Genomic DNA, 25045 nt, shown 5'->3' with positions numbered 1-25045 from the left:
TTATTTCTAAACCCAAAAAAAATTATACTATGTCTCTCTCTCTCTCTCTCTCTTTGCACGTTTCTCTCTTTATCTCCTCCACGGCTCTTCCACCTCCATAGCCAAGTCGTCGACAGCAAAAAAGAAAAAAAAAAAAGAAAAAAAAAGAAAAAGAAAAAGAAAGAAAGGCGCCATAGCCGCCAGACTTTATTGAAGAACACAACTATTGCTTTTAGTTGTTCTCGATCTCCACGTTTCTAGACTTTGTTGTAGGTATTGAAAGACTCTCAAAGTACTTTTACTTTTATCAACAGGCCAAAATGGCCAAATACCACTTTTTTTGAAAATATAATGCAATCTATCATTATTTGCGAAATATTTAGCAATCTACCACTTTTTTGAAACTCAAATTTCACAAAATCGAGTTTTCCATGGTACTTAAGTTTATGGAACTCGAGTACCATGAAATTTTTTTGAAATATTTTAATGTAACTCGAGTACCATGGAAAACTCAATTTTCACAAAATTGAGTTTTAAAAAAATGGTAGATTGCTAAATATTTTAAAAACAGTGGTAGATTCATACATATTTTCCCAAATAGTGGTATATGGTCATTTTGGCCCTTTATTGACAAAAGAAATTTACTTGGAATCATAGTTAATCTCATATGGAGACCAATCATTCACTAATGGTGATCTTGGTGTTGAAACCTTAACCATTGGCTCAACTACTAGCCATCAAGTCACTATACCAAAGATTGTATTTAGGTGTGGGTACAATAATGATGGTATATTTTTTGAGGCTGGATCAGGCATAATTGGCCTAGGAGGTGGCCCTCTTTCTCTAGTCTCTCAATTAAACAAATATATCAGTGGAAAATTTTCTTATTGTTTAGTTCCCATAGAAAATTCAAATGTTACAGGAAAAATTAATTTTGGTAGCAATGGCTTGGTTTCTGGTAATGGTGTAGTTTCAACTATCCATCTCTTTAAATTTTGGGTTTAGAAATAAGTATGGAATCTATTAAATAAAGGATAATAAATGAGCTCAATTAGAATATTAGCATTAATGAGAGTTTTTTATTTATTTATTTTTTATTTACTGTTGGATCTACTTAAATTCAATGGTTTAAAAAAGTTGTTACTCCTTAAAGTTTCACCAGGTGTAACTTGAACCCATCTCTCTCTCTCTCTCTCTCTCTCTCTCTCTCTCTCTCTCTCTCTCTCTCTCTCNTATCAGTGGAAAATTTTCTTATTGTTTAGTTCCCATAGAAAATTCAAATGTTACAGGAAAAATTAATTTTGGTAGCAATGGCTTGGTTTCTGGTAATGGTGTAGTTTCAACTATCCATCTCTTTAAATTTTGGGTTTAGAAATAAGTATGGAATCTATTAAATAAAGGATAATAAATGAGCTCAATTAGAATATTAGCATTAATGAGAGTTTTTTATTTATTTATTTTTTATTTACTGTTGGATCTACTTAAATTCAATGGTTTAAAAAAGTTGTTACTCCTTAAAGTTTCACCAGGTGTAACTTGAACCCATCTCTCTCTCTCTCTCTCTCTCTCTCTCTCTCTCTCTATATATATATATATATATATATATAATCTATACTATATATAAGAGGATTCTCCTCTTTCAACTGGACTTTTATGTAGTTCAAAAATACCCTCATTAATGAAGGGTGAGTTCATTTAGAAATAGAGTTATAAATGTCAAATAATAAATTTTGTTTTGAATTCAAAAAAATAATTCCTAAAATTTAGGATTTATTTCCTTTACGTTCAAAAAAGAAATTACAGTTACTGTTTATCTTTAAAGTTTATCATTTTTATTTGTTTGAAAAATAAAAATATATATTTCTAAATTATAATGTAATAGATGTAAATTATTAACTTTTACCAAAAAATAAAATAAAAATAAAGAGTCTCTGAGCATGCGCTCACGCTCAGAGTTTGGTATATATATATAAAGGATTTTTTCATACTTATGATGATCCTTCTTATTAATGATAATAACAATTAAGTTAATATAAAATTATAAATTTGTAATTATATAAACAAATTTGTGTTATCAAATTTGAATATAAGAAACAATAGAATAACTTAATATAATTTTTTTTTAAATAATAAGTTGTTTTTAATATATAACAAACAGTAGAGGAAGTTAAGTTACTGAACACATATATTTGACGTTTAAAGATAGGAAGCCTTAATTATTATTCTTAGAGCACTTGCACCAGTCAGTGTAAAATAGAAAAAGTTGCGAAAATTTTATACAATTTTACACATTTTTGCTAAAAAACTACCCACATCAGTCTGTCTAAAACACTTTTTATATACAAAATTGCTATAGTATGCACGGTTACTATGGCTTTTTACATGATTATTTTATTATTTTCTCTCTCTTCTCCCTTACCTTTTCAAGACTCTCTCAAGAAGAAGAAGAAGCTAACACAACATCCATCCACCATCACAACTAACCAACCACCACCACCACCACCACCACAACCAACCCATTACAACATCAATTTAATCCAAACACAATCAACCCAAAATTAATGAAAATCATCACAAACCCAACTTAAAATCAATTCAAGCAAAATCAACTCAAAATAAAACATAACAAAAAACCCATTTGGAAAAATACTAATCAACCCAAAACCCAAGCTAGCTTGCCGCCGCCATGAGAGAGAGTGTGAGTGTATTGAGCCATGGAGGCTTGGTAGAGAGATATTTTTCAGATTTGAAAAAAGCACCAATTTGATAGAGAAAGAGAGGCGGAGAAAGAGAGTTTTTTTTTTTTTTTTTTTAAAAAATTTATAAATGAAAAAGAAGAAGAAGAAAGAAAGAATAGCAAAGAAAAAGAGGAAGAAAAAAGAAAGAAGATACTGAAGAAGAAAAAACATAGAAGAAGAAAGAAGGAAAAGAAGAAAGAAGAAAGTAGAAAGAAGAAGGAGAAAAAGAAAGAGAGAGAGTGTTTAGAGATGTGGTGCGTGGTAAGGTGGTGGAGCTGTGTATGAGTAAGAGAAATAAAAAAAAAAGTGAGAAAGTATTATTTTTAATAAAAGAGGGTGTATTATAGATAATCAGATGCTGGTGTTTTTGCAAGTTCATTGTGTAAAATAGAAAAAAAAAATTTATTGTAAAATAGAAGGAAACTTTTACACCTACTGATGCTAATGCTCTTAAGGAAGACATTACAAATATTGCAAATCCTCAGATGTGTGTTGCAGTTTAAAATATTGCAACAACTTCATCACCCCCATGTCATATAAGTATGGGTAAAATTGGGATTTTTCAAATAAAACTAAGGGTAATTTCAAGATAATATAGAGAATTACTGTACAACAGCTTCCCTCATTTCTTATTTATTTATTTTATAGAATTTCAATTTATTTATGACGATTGTGCTCTTTATTATCAGAACAAAATACCAATCGATTTTTATATAGAGCGAAGATTGAACCCAAATTTCAGCTTTTCCGAAACTATTAAAAAAAAAAAAAAACCCAGTTGCTATTTTAGCAACTAGATCTTAAAATCATGCTTCATCCGGGTATGTAAACCCAAAAAATTTTTCCATCCTAGCAATGGTAAGGTTGCATATATGCCCATGGGGTTGCAAAGAAAGAAAATACTTTTTTAATCTCTCATACTCTCTCTTTTTCTTACTTTTTTTTTTTTATTAAGTAAAAAAAAAGTAATGCCCGCACTAAAGATTCCCAGGAACCAGACTCTTAAAATGAACATACTTACTGATCAACAACATAAAGTATAACGAACAAACAAGAAGGTTTACACCTCCACAAGGAATATAAAACAAAAAGTTCAGACCATTCTAATTCAGGTATGTATGGCGTGAGATTAATGTTCATGTTTTTCTTGTTTCATTGTCGTTTGGCATAGAATAATCCTGATCTACCATGAGTTGTCAAGTCACGATTGGAATGTTAAGAAGAGTTACATTTTCCAGAATGCTACTAGCAAACTAAAAGAAAAGGCATAATCAATTGTATGTTTATATACCTTTCATCTATATTCTACTTCAAGACACTAGTTAGTCATAACATTTATAATCTATATATCTATATATACTATAAAACGGAAACCTTTGACTTTTTGTTGACTTCGTTATAACTTGCTACATAGATTTTGCTGCTTCCACAATTTTCCAAGTAAGCAACATTTAAAAAAAAAAATCATAATTAAAAAAAATCTCTCTCCCAAATACAAAACCCGATAAAACTACACTCCTTCTCCCTAATTCTAAAACTATCGAACAATAAAACTACAGTCTTTCTCCCCCAATTCTAAAACTGTCGAACTAAAACCCGAGTCCCATCTCTTTCTTCTTCTTCTTCAAGTCTCTTAGCCTCTCCATCATTTTCCCCATGGAAAACACAAACATGAGAAATCAAGCAAATCAAGCACAAGATTCAGCAACTACAATTGATCTGGTGGATTGATGCAATGGACAACTCTCCAGTCTCCACTTCCACCCATTTGCACAGATGACTTTGCTCAAAGGGTTTCAAACAATGTTTTAAATTCCATTAAATCTGTTCTGTTCCGGTGTAATGTCGTTTTTTTCTAGGTAAGAACAAAGCTCCAAATCTCTCACTCTCAGACCCTCTCACAAATCTCATTAATATATATACATATATATATATATATATATATACACATGTATGAAGTTATAAATAAAAAAGGTAAAAAAAATGAAGCAGTGGTGGTTTTACTTGTGAAAAAGAAAAAGAAGAGGAAGAAAACAAAAAAGGAGGAAGGAGAGGAAAACAAACCTGAGAGACCATAGTATTGCTGAGGAATGGAGGAAGAAAGACTAAAAGTAAAAGAAAGACTAAGGATTTGTTTGGTTAGAGGGGTGAAAAAGTTGGAGGATAGAAAATGATGGGAGAATAGAAAAGTGGGAGGATAGAAAATATTTTTATTTACCATATTTTTATTTGGTTGGGAGTGGAAAAATGGAAGGATGAAAAAAGTGAGTTTGAATAAATTTACTTATATACCCTTGATAAAAAAATGATGCCTAAAAAGTGACAAGAAAAAAAAAGAAAAAAGAAAAGGAAATCATCAAAATTTATTAAAAAATAAAAATCATGTCTAGTCAAAAAAAAAAAAAAAAAAAAAGAAGAAGAAGAAGAAGAAAAAGACAAACAAAACAAAGCACAACATGTCACAACCCGAGAAATCAAAAGAAAAAAAAAGGAAAAAAAATAAAATAAAAAGAAGGCAACGTCCCAAGAAAGTTAGTGTTCGTCTGGGAACATTTTATTTAGCTGAAATTGAACATTTTTTACTAAAAATGTAAAAAATAGGTTAAAAAATGAGCTAAATAATACAGTGAGACTTGTGAATAATACCAAAAAGTGCAATGGGATCCATAAATAACAGTAAAAATAAGCTAAAAGTGTAGATAAGTTAAAATTTTTAGCTCATCCCAAACAGATGCTTAAAAAAAATTAATAAATTTGGGTGAAACCCATGTACACTGCCAAGGTAAAGCTAAAGCAAAAGCAAAAGCCAAAAAAAAAAAAAAAAAAAGAAAAAGAAAAAAGAAAAAGAAAAAAGCAACTGGATGGCAATTTTGTCATTTACCCTTAAATTTCTCTCTACCCAACATTTTGGTTGGCCGGGGAGAAAACATCCAGGCCCCACCATTTTTTTTCCTTTCCCTCCTTCCAACCATACACACTTCAAAAAAAAAAATTTCTGCTCATTTTCTCTCATTTTTTTTTAATTCTCCCTAAAATCTACTCTACTAAACATACCCTAAGGTCTCGCTTGGGAAGAGAGAATGGAAAGGAATGAAAAAAATTATTTTAGAATATTCTTTCATTCTCTTGTTTGAGAGTTTTAATGGAAGGAATGGAAAGTCCATTTCCTTATTTGGAAGTTTAAGTGAGAAGGAATGAAATGGGTAGGAGGAAATACTCATTCCTCTCTATTCTCTTAAAACCACAAATTTTCATTCCCCCTGAAATTGAGAGAAATAAGAGGGAATATAATTAGATTTAATGATTTTTTTTACTAAAACTCCAAAAATACTCCAATATATTCAACTTTTTAAATAAAAAATAAGGTTCTAATAGTAATACTATCATAAAATGATTCAATTTCATTTCCTCCATGTTGCTCCCAAACAAGATTATTTACATTCCATTTATTTTCATTTATTTCCATTCTTTTATTTTAAAACATTTAATTAAGATTACTTAATTCTATTCCATTCTATTCTTTTCCATTTTTTTTCCTTACTTAAATACATTCCATTCCATTCAATTATTTTCCTTTCTCTTATGATCTTTCTATTCTATTTCATTCTCTTTCTTTATGAATTCCCAAGTAGAGCCTAATGGTCCATTTGATTGGAGGGGTGGAAACTTTTTACTAAAAGTGTAAAAAATATGTTAAAAAATAAATTAAATAGTACAATGAGACCTGTAAATAATATTAAAAAATATATTAAAATTTATAAATAATAGCAAAAATAAGGTAAAAGAATAAATAAGCTAAATTTTTTAACTCATCCTAAACAGATGCTTAAAAAAAATATTAATACATTTGGGTGAAACCCATGTGCACTGACCAGGTAAAGCAAAAGCAAAAGCAAAGAAAAAGGAAAAACGAAAAAAAAAAAAAAGAAAGGGGCAACTGGATGGCAAATTTGTTATTTACCCTAAAATTTCTCCCTGCCCAAAAGGTAATGTCCGCACTCCCAGGTACCTTTTTCTCCTACTTGTTTCCTTCATAGGTAAGAAAGCTCCTTCCTTTCATCTTTGTATATAAAAGTGTCACAGAGAGATGGCCAGATGGGTTTCTGATTTGAATGATTAATATATATATTGAATGCAGATATAAGAAGAAATGATTATGGGAGAGCGTTCAAAGAAGATGAGAGCAGTTCCTAATGATCATGGCTTCACTGAAATTGTGCTCTCTTGGTCCCTTGAACAAAATGAAGATAAAGACCTTTTCAAGGACCAGGTTTGCCTTCTTCTTTTGGTTTACCTCTTTATTACAATGTCAATCTCTGTTGGTCTTATTTTTATAGCAGCTTTTTAAATAATTTACTGCTTTTTTTTAAATTCTCCCTGAAGCATTAATGAAGAAGTTGACGCTTACAAAAGGAGATATATCATATATGTGTTATTTTTGTTATTTCTTTACTTTAGACTTTTTGTCTTTGTGGGCTTTATTATTTTAGGTCCAAGCCGATTTTACCAGTTTCCTCTTATGAGTAATTTTTTTTTAATTTTTTTTTTAAAATTTAAAAAGAAAGTTTTAGCCTATAATGTTTAGATAGCTTTTTATTAGATAGCTTTTTATCGTTAAGTTAAAATATCAATCAGTTTTTGGTATAGACGATGATGAAATTTCAAATATCTTATATAACTATAAAAAATTTTACTAGTAATTTTTTTTTTTAAAAAAAATTTAAAAAGAGAGTTTTAGCCTATAATGTTTAGATAGCTTTTTATCGTTAAGTTAAAATATCAATCAGTTTTTGGTATAGACGATGATGAAATTTCAAATATCTTATATAACTATAAAAAATTTTACTAGTTGAGTTAAATGAAACTTATTACAAAAAGCTTTTTTTTGACATTTCTTTTCATTCTTGTAAAAATCTACCAAAATTTTGAATTATATTATTTTCTTTTCAAATGTAGTTTTTCTTTGTGGACCTCTTTTTTTTTGGTTACTAGTTCAGTAATTACATCAATAGTGGTGAGTGATTTGAACCTGATTCTACTCTAGAGGACTAGAGGAGTACATTGGACTCTTGACTAAACCTTTTTTTTTTTTTAACTGCTCCATGTGTTAGTAGTGATTTTTTGTTTGTCAGTGGTTAAAGGTTTCATGTTTTGTCCCCACGTTTAGGAATGGTCAGGTTCGGGCCGGGTTTTTATATACCAAACCCGACCCGTGATTCTGTATCTGTTACCCAAACCCGACCCGATTAATAAACGGATTTTTTTCAGACTCCAAACCCGGCCCGTCGGGCTCCACGGGCCCCGCGCGCCCCGCCCACTTTAGGGCCCAATCCTAAGTCCTAATGGCTAAACCGTGGCCCAATTTAAAAAAAAAAAAAACAAATTCCGTAATTAATTTAATAAATCTCAGATTTCTACACTAATTTAATTTACAATAATTATTTTAGATTTCTACAATAATTTTAGATTTCAAATTTTACATAAATCTACAATAATTTACTTTTAGATTTCTCATTTTCCCTTTCAAAACACACCCAAATACAGAAATCACAAACTCAAATACATAAATCACAAGAAAAAATACGTAAAAATCACAAACCCATACATAAATCCTATATACATAACCCAAATACATAAAAATAAAAATAAAAAAAAATTTCCTTACAACAAGATTTGCCACAAGTTCAAATATATACAAAATAAATCCCCCAAATCCAAATCTGGAACCATTACATCAATTTCAAAAATCTACAAAATAAATCCCACAAATGAATATACATAATAATACCCATTTCAGGTACCAAGTAACGAACCTAAAAAAAAAAAAAAGAAAAAAAAGAAGAAGGAGAGATCTTGGCAGTGGCAGATCTTGGCTGAGCTACGCTTGGAGAACATAGATCGGAGCTCAGAGAAGACAAAGAAAGAAAGAAACAAACCTGTGACGATCTTGAGACCGGCGATGACACAGCTTGAGACTGACGGTGACAGAGCTTGTGGCCGGCGGTGAGATCGTGTGATGGCGGCGGTGAGTGACAGAGGTCAGAGCTTGAGGTGAAGTCCGTGAGTGAGAGTGAGTGAGAGAGGGAGAAGAGGGTGAGTCCATTAGCGAGAGAGGGAGAGGAGAGTGAGGTTGTGGCTCTGTGAGGGAAACGGATGGAGGCTGAGTGTGGAATATGTGAGGAAGTAGGGTTTTTTAGTTTATATATATATAAATGGGGGTTTTTGGTAATTTTCAATCTAAACGGGTCGGGTCCGGGCCGGGTATAAAAAACCCGGACCCGATTCGATTTTTTTTAAAAGACCCATTCATGACCTTATTACTTATCGGGTCGGGTAAAATTCGATCCATTAGGGTCGGGCCGGACCGAATATCCGCAGGTCGGACCTTTTTTGCCATTCCTACCCATGCCACGTTAAATTTGCCCCACCTTTTTTTAGTTATTGAAAATGAAGGAAAAAAAGTTCATTTTCCAAAATGAGATGGAAATTTTTTGGAAAACTATCTTATTTTTTAGTGTTTTTGGTGAAAATGTTTTGTAGTAAGATAGGCATGTGTTTCGAAAATTTTTGGGAAAACCATCTTTTCAAAATAAGTCATTTTTAATAGGGTTTTCCATAGACTATAGATAGTTATTTGTTAATTGATTTTTCTCAATGCTACCAATGATAGGAAAACACATAAAATTATCTTACTTTGAGAAATGCTTTTACCTCTAGATCAAGGGTGTAAAATGGAGTCATCACTTATTTTATTTAAACCAAAAATAGGAAAAACATAAATGAATTGAACATATAGATTTGCATTGAGACTTGAGAGTAAAATTACATTTTGGTAAAAATATTACAAAGCTTTGATCTTAGTTACAATCTTAAGAAAAATATATCGCTTTGCTTCCTAATTGATAAGAATAAACTTCAGTGATGTTCGTCGGACGGAGCTAATCCCTTTTCCTTCCCTTTTGTACACACCGGTGTGGTGCCTGCCACAACGCCTCCGATGCCAAAGTTAGAATATAGGATCTTCTTTGTAAGAAAAGTAAAATGAACAAAAATGAGTAAAATAAGCAGTATATCCCTTACTTCTTTCGTGGGGGTGTATAGGTTTTATATCTACTCTCATCGTTCCTAGCCGTTGGAGGAGTTATGGAGGTCTTAATGCTCCATTGAGTAACGCCTCAAACCTGAGTAATGAGGTATCAATGTCTTCAAACGGTTCGCACAGCTGGAAGTATAGCTGTTCAGTTGACTGCATTAAAGGGACTGAAGATCCTCGTCAGTACCGTGATTTCCTGCGCTGCTCGTCCTGTGGATTTTCTCGTCCGTACCAGGACGATCATTCTCATAGACGGCTTCGTCAATGCTTATTTACCTCGTCATATGCCCCCCGATTCTGTGTTCGTCGACTTAATGACGATCACGGAATATGAAGGGTTACATGATGTAAAGTGACTCTTGGGGTTCCGCTCCGTATTAAGTGCGAAACGGCGGCGCTTCACAGATCGTGGCCTACGTGGCGGGTGCTGATTGGGGGCAATTAATGTTTGTGGTAATGAAACTATTGGGTTTCTCGCCGACTTTTCCGTTTTTCGAGCTTTTCTTTTTAACTCCCTTCTTTCCTCATTCTTCTTCTTTACTTTTCTGCCATTTTCTTCTAGTTTTCTCCGGTTATTTCTCTCTGAGCGGATACATTGGCCAAGCAAAGTTTTCCCACTCTGCCATTGATTAAGGTATGCTCCTTTTTCCCTCCTGTTTCTCTTTTCCTAGTCTCTTCTTTATGCTTGCAGTACTGTTCCTGATTTTTCTATTGTTTCTGTTTCCTTTTGTTTTTGGTTTTTCTGCAACTCAGTTGGTTTTATGGTCTTTTTCTTTCTTAAGTTGGGTTTTCATGGTTGGTAGTTCTGAGGTTAGAACTGTTTATCCCTCAGTTTCTTTTTTCTTTGCGCGTTTAGGAGGGGCTTTAGGCAATTTTTCTGATTTTGGGGATTTTGTCTTTGAGGGTAGTGGCCTTAGGGTGGTGTTGGTCGAATTGTTGCCCTTACTTAGGCAATCAGTTGATTGGTTTGAAGGTTTAGTGAGTGGGAAGAACATTATGTCCGAGGTTAGATCTAGCGATCTCGAGACTGGGTTGTCGTCCAGTGGCAATCCAGTGGAGGGAGATACGGCCGTTTCTTCCCCTCGGGTCGTTAGGGCTTTCCATGCTCTGGATGAGGTTTGTGGTCTAGACGCAGAGATGGTGGCTAGGTTTAGGGATAGGTTTCAGTTCCCAGAGAGAGTTCGAGTTCGTCGTCCTACTGACGAGGACAGGGCCTGTCACTTCTTCCCGGGTGAGGTGTGCTTTTATGAGGCTGCCTTTACCTGTGGACTTAGATTCCCCGTCCACCCCTTCTTCATGGAGCTCCTGGGCTATTTTGGGATTGCTCCTGGGCAGCTGATGCCTAACTCCTGGAGAATAGTAGTCAACTGTATGGAGATATGGTTGGCTACGAACGGGGACATGATTAAGGTGGGTGAACTCGTCCACCTTTATCGTTTGAAACAGTCGAAGGAGTATGGGTATTATGAGCTGGTTCCTTGGGAGAGAAGGGCCAGGATTATTAGAGGGTTGCCTTCGTCCTTCAGGTATTGGTTGATCTAAACATATAGACAATATAAACAAAACACGTTATGAACAAGAAAGAAATATACTTTCATAAAATTAAGGGTTAATTGCATGTTAAACCTCCAAAATTTGGGGTTGTTTGAATTTTACACTCCAAAACTTTAGATGGAATTTACCCCTGACGTTTAGGGTGTTTGGATTTTACACTTTAATGTTTTAGAATTTGTATTTTACTCCTAAAAGTTTGGGAGTGTTTGGCTTTTACACCTCCAAATTTTGAAACTTTAGTAGGGATGGCAAATATAACTCGACATGTGGGTACCCGACCCGACCCGACCCGTTAGACAATAGGGTTGGGTTTGAATTTAAAAAATTAAACCTGATACAAGTTCAAGTCAGGTCCAGGTTTTATGCATACTTGGCCCGAACCCGACCTGTATATATATATGATATTAAATTTTTTTTAAAATATTAGTATAAATACTCTATTTCCTTTTCATATTTCATTTTCTAAACCTAACCCTCACCTCTCAGCCGTTCTCTCTCTCTCTCTCTCTCTCTCTCTCTCTCTCTCTCTCTCGTTCTCACCTCCGACCACTCTCTCTCACCCTTAAACGCTCCCCTCACGGTCACGGCCTCACTCCACCTTGCCGCCACTTACCTCTCTTACTCTCACTCTCATTTTCTCTTAGTCGCCCGTCACCCAGTCACCCTAAACTCTCATTCACTCACTGACCCACCCTCACCCTCACTCTCATCACGTGGTGGTTGTTGTTTGTCACGAAGGAGCACGGATCTCGTGGTGGTTGCTGTTTGTCACAGAGGAGCATGGGATTGTTAGATCAGAGCATGGGATTATTAGATCGAAGAGAGATCAGATGATCGGCGGATGGGATTGTGTTTTTGTTTGTGATTTGTGTGTGTGTGTGTGTGTGTGTGTGTGTGTGTGTTTTGAGTGAAAAATCTGTATTAACAAAGAAGAGCAAAAAAAAAAAACAAGCTGATTTATATTTCTGTTTATGTTTGAGATTGTGATTTGTGTTTTTGTGGTTGTGATTTCTGGATGTAAAATCGATTTTATTTTTTATTATTTATTTTTTATGATTGGGTTGGATTGGGCCACGACTTTAGATTAGGCCTATAAGTGGCTGGACGGGACCTGTGGAGCCCGACGCGGTGGGTTTGGGGTTAAAAAAAAATCCATTTATTAAATGGGTTGGGTTTGGGTAATGGGGGAGGATCCACGGGTTAGGTTCAGGCATCAAAAAACCTGCCCCAAACCGACCCGTTGCCATTTCTAAACTTTAGGGTGTAAAATCTTAACATCCCCAATTTTAGGGAGTAAAATCCAAATACTCCTAAAATTTAGAGTATAAAATCTAAATTCTGAAATGTTATGGTAGAAAATTCAAACATCCCAAACTTCAGTAGGTAAAATTCAGATTCTGAAACTTCAGGGTATAAAATCTAAACACCTTCAAATTTTAGGGGTGTAATTTGCAATTTACCTTAAAATTAAAATGCAAAGGGGGATTTCTCTTAGAAAAGCAAAAGAGTTTGGAAAATAAAATCAGTCACTAAACTAACGAAGAGATTGTAACCTCATGAGTGCCTAAGAGAGAAACCTAAACTAGTGAAGATCAATATTTTTGTAGATCTTCTCAAAAACTAGGAGAAGGAGTGCTTTGAAAGCGGTTGCATTAGTTTGTGTATAATAAAAAAAGGTGTAGAATTTACATAGTTTTGCTTAAAAATGACCTATATTAGTCCGTGTATTATTGTGTAAATTTACAAGTTTGCTACTGTAATTATGTAAATTTACACTAATACTATTAATTTTGCATATAGTTTATTCTTTCTTTATGTATCTCGAGGATGAAGGAAGAGACTGAATGATGGTTGTTGTGTGTGAAGAAAAAGAAAGAATTAATAAAATCAAGAAAATTTGATAATTTAATAAAATGTAGTATAAAATAGATAATCTGATTTGGAATATTTTGTAAAGTGAGTATGAAAAATAGAAAAAGTAGGTTTTGATACTAATATATATTAGAATTTTTGCATGAGCTGATGCGAATACTTTGACTGAAGGATGCTTCCCTCTATTTAAAGAGGAGTGAGTAACATAATTTTTAAGCTGAATGCTTAGAAAGTCAGCACCCACAAAGTGGTGGGTGAGAGACTTATCTTGAAAATAACGAGATTTGAGTGAGGAAATGGAGCAAAAAACGTAATTTGTGTTTGGATACAACTTATAAGTTAGTTGTTTTAAAATTTCACTTTTCTCACTTTTTAAACTATAATTATACTTTAGCACACTTTTAACAAAATGTTAAATAAGTTGTGCCTAAAACACGAGAAATTATACAGTCCTCTGGTGGATCATGTTACTTGTTCACTATTCCACTAAAAAGCTCCTATTTGTTTAAAATTGTTGAGTTAGTGATTAGTTTTTGTTTTAAAAAAATTTATAACTCGGCAATTTTAAACTCTTTTAGTAGAACGGTGGACCACATCACTTGTCCACCATAAAGACCTTATAATTTCTCCTATAACACACGTAATCTAAGGAAATTTGCTAGAGTGCCAATCGACACATTTTTCTTTTTTCTTTTTTTATAAGAACCAAAACTATATAGGGAAATCGGCACTTCTTAAATGCCACTTGGCACATCAATGATAGTTTCCTAGTTTAACTGTTTTGCTTGCTTTGCATGTTTTCTAGTGGTTTTTTTTTTTTTTTTTTTTTTTTTTTTTTTTTTTTTTTTGAGTTGGAAAATGCATTTGGACGAAATTTTGAGATATTTTCGTGTTAAGGAATCTTTCAAAATGATGGGGATAATTACTCAAAAATCACCTTATTTGATAGTGGTTTGTTTTTATTAGCATATAAATTTTATTCATTGCACTAAGCCACATATTATAATATGAACTCAGCTAATCCCAAATTTCCATCTAATTAATTTTAATTAGTCATTTTTAGTATCCAATCAAAATTAATGATCATTAATATTCCTATGTAATTAGCCTCACGCAAAAATATATTGACCGTTAAAACTTGATCTTGCAATATCTTCCAATCCGATTATTCGATTGAGGCATTGGATGTGTGGTTGAAACCTCAAGATCATCCCATGAAGTGTGATTGATTAATTAGTGGTTAAATTACCTTTGTACGTTTGGATATGTGAAATGACCATCTTACTTTTTCCAAGATTGAATTATGGGTGCGAAATGTGGTGTCTACAACATAAGGTTTTCTAACAAAACATACGGAGTCATAGTTTGTATATAATAGGACAAAATATACAATATGATATATAATGTATTCTACATGGAATATTTAAATGTTTCATTCGTGTTAATGTTTTAAAAGTTTAGCATAAAAATTTAAAAGGAAAAAAAGGTTAAATTGAATTACATACAAGTATATTATAGATTTGAATGAATAATTGATGGCTTTATATTATATTATTTCTTTTACTATATTCCAAATGAATAGCATAGTTATGTTATTTTAAAATAAATTTGTAAGTTATCATTGAAGAACATATAATTTAGGACACTATTAGGTAATGTCATTTATATCCAATTTATAAGCTTTGTATTTCTCTGTGAGAGTGGGGATCGGAATTTTCATCGAATTTCCCTTAGGACCCATGGCTTTTTTTTCAAAACAAAAAGGGTTGTTTCCCTTTTCTATTTTTTCCCAAACTATAGTCAAGTGTATATTCAATTGAGAATCTAATACAAAGTTTCCTCTAAGAGATTCTATCCTCCAAACTTGTTGGTCTCTTTTAACCTAATAAAGTGTAGAATTTTACATGCCTATTTGTTGCACACTCTGCTGGTAGAGTAAAAGCCTAAGCCGTCACTTGATTCTTCTAGCAGACGATGTTTTTTAAATTAAAATAAATTATAGATTAGGAAGACAAAACTATATACTTGTTCTTATCATTTTCCTGGGGGAAGAAGTATTGAATGTACTACAAGAAAGTCAATATCTTGTAAAATTGCTATTAATAGTAAACTGTCCTTTATTTTGAATGCTTATTATAAATTGAATCTAGCATTGTCATGAGATATTTTATCGAGAATATAAGTGAGCTTAGCAGCTTATATATTTAAGCGTATAAACCTCCATTGAATTTCTTTGGTACTCTATTTTGAATTAACACCTTGTTTCATTTTTTATAGGTAAAAAACATTCCGCAGTCCTTCGAATCAGTTGACCAGTATTTTGGTTCATATTTTTACCCTTTATTGGAAGAAACTCATGCACAACTCTATTCAAGTATGGAGATTATATCAACAGCACCTTTTACTAAAGTAATTGCATTTGATGAATCTAAGCCATACGGAGAAAATTTGTATGATGTTCAGGTTGATAACTGGAGTAACCGATGCAGTGATCATAGCAAGGAGCCTCACAAAACGTTGCCTGGAGATATTTTAATTTTAGCAGATGCTATACCCGAGCATGTTTCTGATTTACAAAGAATGTCTTGGGCTTTTGTAATGGTCACTAAAATCCCAGAGGATGATGTTGATGATGATGATGATATTCAAGAGGATAATGATACATCTGCTAGCTTTAAAGTCAAGGCATTGAAAGATATTGATGTTGATGATAATGATGATATTCAAGAGGATAATGATACATCTACTAGCTTTAAAGTCAAGGCATTGAAAGATATTGATGTTGATGGTGGGAAGAAATCATTTGTGGTTTTCTTGACAAATACAATCCCTAACAAGAGAATGTGGAATGCACTGCACATGCGTAAAAATCTGAATATCATTAAGAAAGTCTTGTGCACTAGTTCTTTGGTAAGCAATTTGGGTATGAATGTTGAAGATTTAATACTACTGAGCATTATATTCAGTTGCAAAATGGAATTGTCCCATTATGTTTGACATACGATTCATGTGGAAACAACAGAATACTTAGCATGGAATATAGTATACTGATGTTTTAATTATTATTTGTCAAAACATTTTACTTTAGAAGAATTGAGAGGAAGATAATTTTTTTGTGCTTTACTCTAAAGATGTTCTCTTAGTTGATCCTTAAGCAACAGTGCTTATTTACTTATCATACCAAGGGAAGTTCCTACTTCTCTCTTTTAGAAGCTGGTTTTAGTATCCCCCCCAATTACAACAGTTGTGCCTTTAAACTGTTGTGATAATATGGTTTGAGTTTATTAGCCCTCTCTGTCCCTCCCGCACCAAATTTTGCTAATGAAATATCATGCACGTGCATTTCGTTAATTTATCTGTAAGTCAATTGCAATAAGGGGAACTTGTTTTGTTTTGGTTTTGGTTTTTCTAAATTTTTACTTGTTTTACCGTCATTTGTTGCTAAGACTTTCTTTAATTACTTTCATTTTCTCATGTTGAACAGCAGAATGAGGAAGACTGTGATCTCAGTTCTGCAGAGAGTGATGGCAGCTGGGATGGGAAATTGGCAACGAGTATTACTTCAAAACTGAATGAATCCCAAAACAACGCTGTTCTTGCTTGTCTACGTAAGATACATTGCAACCACAAGTTGTCTGTGGAACTTATATGGGGTCCGCCAGGTACAGGCAAAACAAAAACCATTGGCACCCTGCTTTTCACCCTTCTAAGAATGGGATATAGGACTCTTACTTGTGCCCCAACAAATGTTGCAATTAAAGCAGTGGCCTCTCATGTCCTAGAGCTGGAGAAAGAATCTGTCAAAACCAACAATGGAACGGATGCTTTGTTTTGCTCACTTGGAGATATTCTCTTATTTGGGAATAAGGAGCGTCTCAAGGTTGATTCGGACATGGAAATTATACATTTGGATTATCGGGTCAAAAAGCTTAGACGGTGCTTGCGGCCTCGGACTGGTTGGAGGCATTGTTTTACTAAAATGATTGATCTTCTTGAAGATTGTGTTTTTCAATTTCACATTCACATCTTCTTGGACAATGAACTGATCAAAGAGAGAGAACAAAACAGTGAAGAAGAAATTAAAGAGATAGAAAGTGAGGATGAAACTGATGGTGGCGAGGAGAAGTGCAAGTCATTTCTTGATTTTCTGAGAAAAAGATTTCCTGCTACTTCATCACCACTTAAAAATTGTCTTCTAGACTTTTTTAGACATTTACCCAAGAAATACATTCTCAAGCACAATTTCCAAAACATTTTTTCTCTTATTGACCTACTTGAGTCTTTTGAAACCTTGTTGTTTAAAGATGATGTGGAATCTGAAGCACTGGAGGAGCTTTTTTCACATTCAGAAGTAGGTCAAGATATACCATTCCCACTGTGTATAAGGAGAAAAGAATGCCTCTCTCTTTTAAAAGAACTTCAGGGTTCATTTAAGGAACTTGATCTTCCGAGCTCTATGAACAAATGGTCAATAATGGATTTTTGTTTCAAATCAGCTTCCTTAATTTTTTGCACTGCTTCAAGTTCTTATATGCTGCACTCGGTGAAAATGAACCCACTGAACATTCTGATTATTGATGAAGCTGCACAATTAAAGGAGTGTGAGTCGATCATTCCCCTGCAACTTCCGAGATTAAGGCATGCTATTCTTGTCGGTGATGAGCGCCAATTACCAGCAATGATTACAAGCAATGTATGTAAATGCTATTTGGTTTTTTTGACACATTCATTCCTTTGTTTACAAGTGAATTGGTTTTCTTTGGTTTTTTTTTTTTTTTTTTTTAAATGTTCTTTCAGAATCTTTTAATTTTCTTTGGTAGATTTCTAAGGAAGTTGGTTTTGGGAGAAGTTTATTTGAGAGGTTGAGCTCATTGGGTTGCACAAAGCATCTTCTCAGAATACAGTACCGAATGCATCCATCTATTAGTTTTTTCCCAAATGCAAATTTTTATGACAACCAGATTTTAGATGCTCCAAATGTTAGAGGAAAAAGCTATGAAAAACAGTATCTCCCAGGGCCGATGTTTGGTCCCTATTCTTTCATTAGTGTGATAGACGGTAGGGAAGAGAAGGATGATTCTGAGCGTAGTTGGAGAAACATGGTTGAGGTTTCTATTGTGATGAAAATACTGAAGAATTTATCCAAAGGTAACTCCTCTTGAAGTCTCATATTCTATGCCAACCTCGAGATTGTCTTTAATTTGAAGAATGAGTTCAATCAGGCTTTATGTTGCTAATGGGCTTATTTTCACAATCGCCGTTGTCTTTGCTGATGGGCTATTTGTTCAATTGCACTTCATTCTTTCTACTCTATGATCTTATTCTTGACTTTTTGCCACATTTAAGCCATGCGTTTGATGCCAGTATAAACTGATTTGATTGATCTCTAATTCCCTAGAAAATACAAACAAGAGGAAGTTGATGAGTTTTTTCAAATGGACTTTGATATTCTGTAAGAATGATACAATTGCAAAGGTAGGAAACTCTATTGAGACTTATAATATATGTGTCTTGTTGCTTGTCAAGCAAGATACATTTTGATCCTTGTAGATCATGTACATTTTAACCCGTGAGTAAGTTAATTCAGCATATGTTAGGACTGGAACATAATGGAGTCTCAAGGAATTTGAAAGTCAGCATATTAAATCTTTTAAAATACTGTGAAGTACACATTTTTGTCATTTAGAATAGTCATATGTCTATATCTGTTACTTGTATGTCTTTACCTCAATCTGTTATGATGGAATCACCTCTGTTAGAGAAACAAGTTCTTAAACTTTGTTTTATTTATTTTTATATTGATTTATTCTTTCCCTCTTTTAACTTTTGCTTCTAATTCAGCATGGATTGGCACTGGCTTCAAACAGAATTACCGCATTGGTGTAATATCTCCTTATGCTGCACAAGTAGTAGCAATTCAAGAAAGGCTTGGACGGAAGTTTGATGCTCTTGATGGGTTTACAGTAAAAGTCAAGTCAATAGATGGGTTCCAAGGTGGGGAAGAGGACCTAATTATAATATCGACAGTAAGATCTAATACTCGTGCATCGATTGGGTTCACATCGGATCAACGGAGAGCTAATGTTGCTCTTACAAGGGCTAGGTAATATTTTATATAAGTTCTTTCGAGAAGTTTGTCTTTGCTTCCATTTTAACAAGTATTGTAAATAACAATCGGCCTTGTAATGCCTTTCAGGCACTGTCTATGGATATTGGGAAATGACAAAACACTAGTGAATAGTGGATCTGTTTGGGAAACCTTGGTCCTTGATGCTAAGAATCGTCAATGTTTCTTTTACGCTGATGAGGACAAAGATTTGGCTAAAGCAATATTAGACGTGAAGAAAGAATTTGAACAGTTTGATGATTTGCTTAATCATGATAGCATACTTTTTAGAAGAGCTAGGTGGAAGGTATTTGGCACCATCATATCTATACTTTTCCATTATATATTCTTAATAATCTTTCTTAATTTGCTTATGTACTTATTATAGTTTCCTTTATTTCCTTTTTGCAATCTCCACAGCTTCTTTTTAGTGATAACTTTCTAAAATCATTTCAAAAATTGAAGTCTGTCCAGACAAAGAAGTCAGTTTTAAACCTTCTACTGAAAATTGCCTGTGGTTGGAGACCCAAAAAGTTGAGCGTAGTTTGTGAAAGTTCTTCTCAGATCTTAAAGCAATTTAAGGTTGAAGGTCTTTATATTGTTTGTGCAAATGACATAGTAAAGGAATGGATTGACATTGCAAAGGAATTGAAGTATTGTCAAGTTTTGAAGATCTGGTATATAGCACCTATAGAGGATATTCCAAAATTAGTGAAACGTCTTGATAGTATGTTCGGAAAACATACAGATGACTTTATTAATCGCTGCCAAGAGAAATGTCTTGAGGGGTATGTATATTTTTTTGCATTCTTGTAGATCCATAATAATGTTTCCAATTTTGAAACTTGGATGATGCCTTATTTTGATATTTTAAATTTACTAGGATTTCTTTTTTATATTTTGAAACTTTTTCCCCTTGCTTTGTGTCTAGGGATTTGGAAGTTCCAAAGAGTTCGTCAATCTCTTTTGATATTGTCCGGATTAAGAATCTGGATGACCATGAAAATGGGAGTGATCTAAGTGGTTGTGCCACTGATGGCAGAAGTTATGTTGAGAATGTTAGAGTGAGCGAGAGTCTTATGCTAATGAAATTCTACCCCTTATCACCAGGCGCAGTGACCCACTTGCTTTCTAACCATGATGGTGGTGAATTGGATCTACCATTTGAAGTATCTGACCAAGAGCAAGAGATAATCCTTTTTCCTAGAAGTACATTTGTATTGGGGCGGTCAGGTACTGGGAAAACTACTGTTTTGACTATGAAGTTATTTCAGAAAGAAAAACTGCACCATATGGCAAGGATGTCATTGCATGAGGAAAAGGAGGTTGAGGAGACTGCTACTGGGATGAAGGAAAATGTATTGCACCAACTTTTTGTGACAGTGAGTCCTAAATTATGTTATGCTGTAAAACAACATGTTTCTCATTTGAAAAGGTGTGTAGATTATCTAATAAAATGGTTTTCGTGAATTTACTTTGCTTCTTTATGAATTAGTTTGCTTGATTTCTGACTAGAAACAATTGAACTCAGTATATACTTTAATTTCTTCAGGTTTTTGAGAAATTGGAAACATGACATATGTTTGATATTTCTTTTTGTCCTTGACGTTGATTGGTTGTTTCATTTTGTAAATGTAATATGCACTTTTCTTTCTAGGCAATAAAGTTTGTTAATATAAAATGAAAAGCCTATTGTAACAATTTTTTTTTTTCCACATGCAGCTTTTCCTGCGGTGGTAATTCTTCAAAAGGAAGTAGTTCAATTGATATGGATGATTTTGACAATGCCTCTCAATTCAAGGATATCCCAGATTCTTTTGTTGATGTACCTCCCCTGTCATATCCTCTTGTCATAACATTTCACAAATTTCTGATAATGCTTGATCGAACTGTGGGTAATTCATACTTTGAAAGATTCCAAGAAGCAAGGAAACTTTCTAATGGTCCAATATGTGGTAGTTCAGTTTCCTTACAGAGCTTTATAAGGATGAAAGAAGTTAATTATGAAAGGTTTAGTACATCATACTGGCCCCGTTTCAATACCCAGCTAACTAAGAAGCTTGACTCCTCTAGAGTTTTCACAGAGATTATTTCCCATATAAAAGGTGGCCCGCAAGGTGCGGAGGCAGGTGATGGTAAACTCAGTCGTGAAGACTATGTTCTACAATCAGAGGGCCGGGTTTCCAGTCTATGTAGACCGAAGAGAGAGATAATATATGAGATCTTTCAAAATTATGAAAAAATGAAGAATAAAAATGGTGAGTTTGATTTTTCTGATCTTGTAATTGATCTTCATCGTCGATTAAGAGTTGAAAGATACAAGGGCGATGAAATGGATTTTGTATATGTGGATGAGGTGCAGGATCTTACATTAAGCCAAATTGCTTTATTCAAATATATTTGTAAAAATGTTGAAGAGGGTTTTGTTTTCTCTGGTGATACTGCTCAGACAATTGCAAAGGGAGTCGACTTTAGATTCCAAGATATAAGATCTCTGTTCTACAATAAGTTTGTGCCGGAATCAAAAAGCAGTGGACAAGATGGAAGAAAAGTGAAAGGAATAATCTCAAAGATCTTCCATTTGAGCCAGAACTTCCGTACTCATGATGGTGTTCTTAAGCTATCACAGAGTGTGATTGAACTTATTTATCGTTACTTTCCTCTATCTACCGATGTTTTGCAGCCTGAGACTAGTCTTATATATGGTGAAGCTCCTATTCTGCTTGAATCAGGGAACAAAGAAAATGCTATCTTAACTATTTTTGGCAATAGTGGAAATGCTAGAGGAAGTATTGTTGGCTTCGGTGCAGAGCAGGTAATATTGGTACGAGATGATTTTGTTCGGAAGGAAATTACCAATCACGTTGGGAACCAAGCTCTTGTTCTGACTATTGAGGAGTGCAAAGGCCTTGAATTTCAGGTGCATAAAATGCATGTTTACTCATTTGTTTTATTACTTTACAATTTATTTATATGTTTAAATATTATCACTTCGTTTGTTCAAATCAAAATTAATTAACATTATTAGTAATTTATTGGGTCATATTTTTCAGCCCATTTATGACTCATAATTTCCTTGTGTAGGATGTATTGTTGTACAACTTTTTTGGCTCATCATCTCTGAAAGATCAATGGAGGGTGATATATAAATACATGGAAGAGCAAGATTTGCTCGACCCAACTTTACCCATCCCCACCCCACGTTTCAATGAGGCTAAACACGATGTGTTGTGCTTTGAACTGAAGCAACTTTATGTGGCTATCACTCGTACCAGGCAGAGGTTGTGGATTTTTGAGAATTCAGAGGACTTTTGCAAACCAATGTTTGACTATTGGAAAAAAAAGTGTCTTGTCCAAGTCAGACAACTGGATTATTTATTTGCTCAGGCAATGCAGGTTACTAGCAGTCTAGAGGAGTGGAAGTCCCGGGGCATTAAGGTTACTATTGATTGTGACCCTATCTAAAGGATCTATTGCTGTCTTCTCTCTCTCTCTCTCTCTCTTCTTTGGCAAAACCATTACTATGGATGTCCAATTCTTGTATCTGTTTTTTTGCAGTTGTATTTAGAGCATATGTTTGAATTTGCAACCATGTGCTTTGAAAGAGCTGGTGATATTTATTGGCAAAGAAGGTCCAAGGCTGATGGCCTTAGAAAAAATGCTAACCATATGCGCAGTTCAAATCTTGAAAAGGCAAATGTTATGCTTAGGCAGGCTGCTGAAATATTTGAAACTATAGGCAAAGCTGATTCTGCTGCACAATGTTTTTCTGATTTGGGGGAGTATGAAAGAGCAGGTATGTGTTGGATTCTCTGACTTTGGTCTAATATAACCTAGCATTTTTTATGTACATTTTGTTATTGCTCTAGTGTCGCAACTACATCATTATTATGGCAAATAACATCATCTAGAAATATAATGTTTGAAAATTGAAAGTTAATATTTTGAGTTTTAATGTAACTAGTCGCTAACCCGTGCATCGCACGGGTAACTTTTAGCTCAAAATGTTAACCTGTCCAAGTTTAAATATTTATCTAATTTTGACTATTTTAAAGTTAAATCATCTCCAATATGAAATGGAGAGAGTAATTAAACATCTCATATGACAAATTGTCAAAATTTTAAACATCATTAAAATGAGAAACATTCAAATTTTATATAGTAATATATTACATAATCATAAAGTGCTATTACACAAATACAATTCCTTGGTAAGTGTTAAGATAGATGACAACTATTTTATACTATCTTGAGTAAAATTTAGCCCCACAATTGTAGTGTATCACATAAAATCGGAACTACAACCATGTAAAAAGAGAAAATTAAAATTAGATATAATAGCAAAATTCTTTTACACCACAATAGAACCAAGAGAATTATTATAATAATGCACAATCCAATATGAGTATGAGGCTAGGAGTTGTACTCTACATTATTGCAATAAAAAAAAAAAGGAACAAATCTAGAATAAAGAACAAATAGAGAGCATATCTAATTAGTTAAGAAATCAAACAGACAAAATTCTAGTAGTGAGGAATAATTAAAATTGTAACAAAATAAATATAAAATAACACAACTTTACCGTCAATATGATTTCCCTACATCTACATCACACCCAATTACTCTGTATTTTATTGGGTTTCACAGAAACTAAACCAAAAAAAAAAAAAAGCATAAATCAATTTGCTATGTTTCTTAATCCAGTGTACTCAATCAAGTATTCTTGTGCCCACAGTGAGATGCTCCATGGACCATAGTGGATGCTCTGTAATTTCAGTCCATTGTTGATTTTTGGTTGCCAAATTCTCCACACATTGCAGTAAAAATTTCTGTGTCATTTGCTTTACTCAAACATGAATTCAATTACTCCCTTGAGAAATAAAGAGTGAACCTCCTGAAGTCCAAGCCATAGTCTGCAACTCTCCCAAATCTAACAGATTGTATAACATGCCAAAAAGATAACCAACTAAGAATAGAATAATATAGAAACGACGTAACGAACATGTTTATTAGTTTAGAGAGAAAGCAACGTACCATTCCATTGCAATGACCACCATTAACTTCTTCAACGTATTTTCACCTTTAAATTAAAAACAGCAAAATTAAATGAAACCTTGATTATATAAGGTAGTCAAGTCAGGTCTATTATTAACCCATATTTGTCAAGTGTAACATTGCAACTATCAGATGACATAATCATTTACTTTTCTTTGTGTGATGGCAAAGCATATTCTGATAGCTAATTAATAGCATTATAACGAGATCTGAGTTGAAGGTAAGGAAACATGTCTATGAAATAATAGGCAACTTCTGACTCTAGATTAAAATATAAACATAATTACATAATGCATAACTTGTCCAATAGATGACAAAGGAGCACTTCTCTTTGAAGGCAATCACACCCTTTGCTAGGTTTCACTTGGTGGTAGGAGTGAATAATTGGCATCATCATCATTCCCTGCAACCCAAACTCAAAAAAATTAGAGTCGGAGAAAAAAGGGACTCTCTCCTATAATTGAAACACTTCAATTTGGCTTGGGTATCATCACAAACACTTAGGGGTGATGAGGTTGGACTCTTTTCATATGCTATGCACTAAAGTCTTGGCTATTGTAGACAATAATCTGTGATGATGATAAACACCGTTTCCCCTTGGATCATGACAATAGAAACAACCTACAACATCTAACATTCCATGAGGTA

At 33.6% G+C, this 25045-nt stretch overlaps 1 protein-coding gene across 2 annotated transcripts in view; it reads left to right on the top strand.

The window, feature by feature from the left end:
* The first annotated feature begins 6668 nt into the window (after nt 1–6668).
* The window catches only part of LOC111996915 (uncharacterized), a 37060-nt gene continuing 18683 nt past the window's right edge, over nt 6669–25045 (top strand). Inside the window, exons 1-12 of one of the 2 annotated variants that reach the window (XM_065776615.1) lie at nt 6669–6754; nt 6856–6987; nt 15514–16146; nt 16721–17929; nt 18057–18384; nt 19078–19339; nt 19433–19649; nt 19763–20130; nt 20274–20777; nt 21065–22262; nt 22427–22780; nt 22901–23138. In XM_065776615.1, the coding sequence (XP_065632687.1) occupies nt 6868–6987; nt 15514–16146; nt 16721–17929; nt 18057–18384; nt 19078–19339; nt 19433–19649; nt 19763–20130; nt 20274–20777; nt 21065–22262; nt 22427–22780; nt 22901–23138 (5431 nt within the window). In that variant the 5' untranslated portion in view covers nt 6669–6754; nt 6856–6867. Of the gene's footprint in view, nt 6755–6798; nt 6988–15513; nt 16147–16720; nt 17930–18056; nt 18385–19077; nt 19340–19432; nt 19650–19762; nt 20131–20273; nt 20778–21064; nt 22263–22426; nt 22781–22900; nt 23139–25045 lie in introns of those variants that run through there. The other variant, XM_065776616.1, reaches the window with a different exon arrangement.

This window comes from Quercus suber, unplaced genomic scaffold (assembly GCF_002906115.3).
Source record: "Quercus suber isolate HL8 unplaced genomic scaffold, Cork oak 2.0 scaffold_137, whole genome shotgun sequence".
NCBI classification, from domain to species: Eukaryota; Viridiplantae; Streptophyta; class Magnoliopsida; order Fagales; family Fagaceae; genus Quercus; species Quercus suber.
Note: the sequence above shows the minus strand (reverse complement) of the source record. Positions and strands in the feature narration are given on the sequence as shown.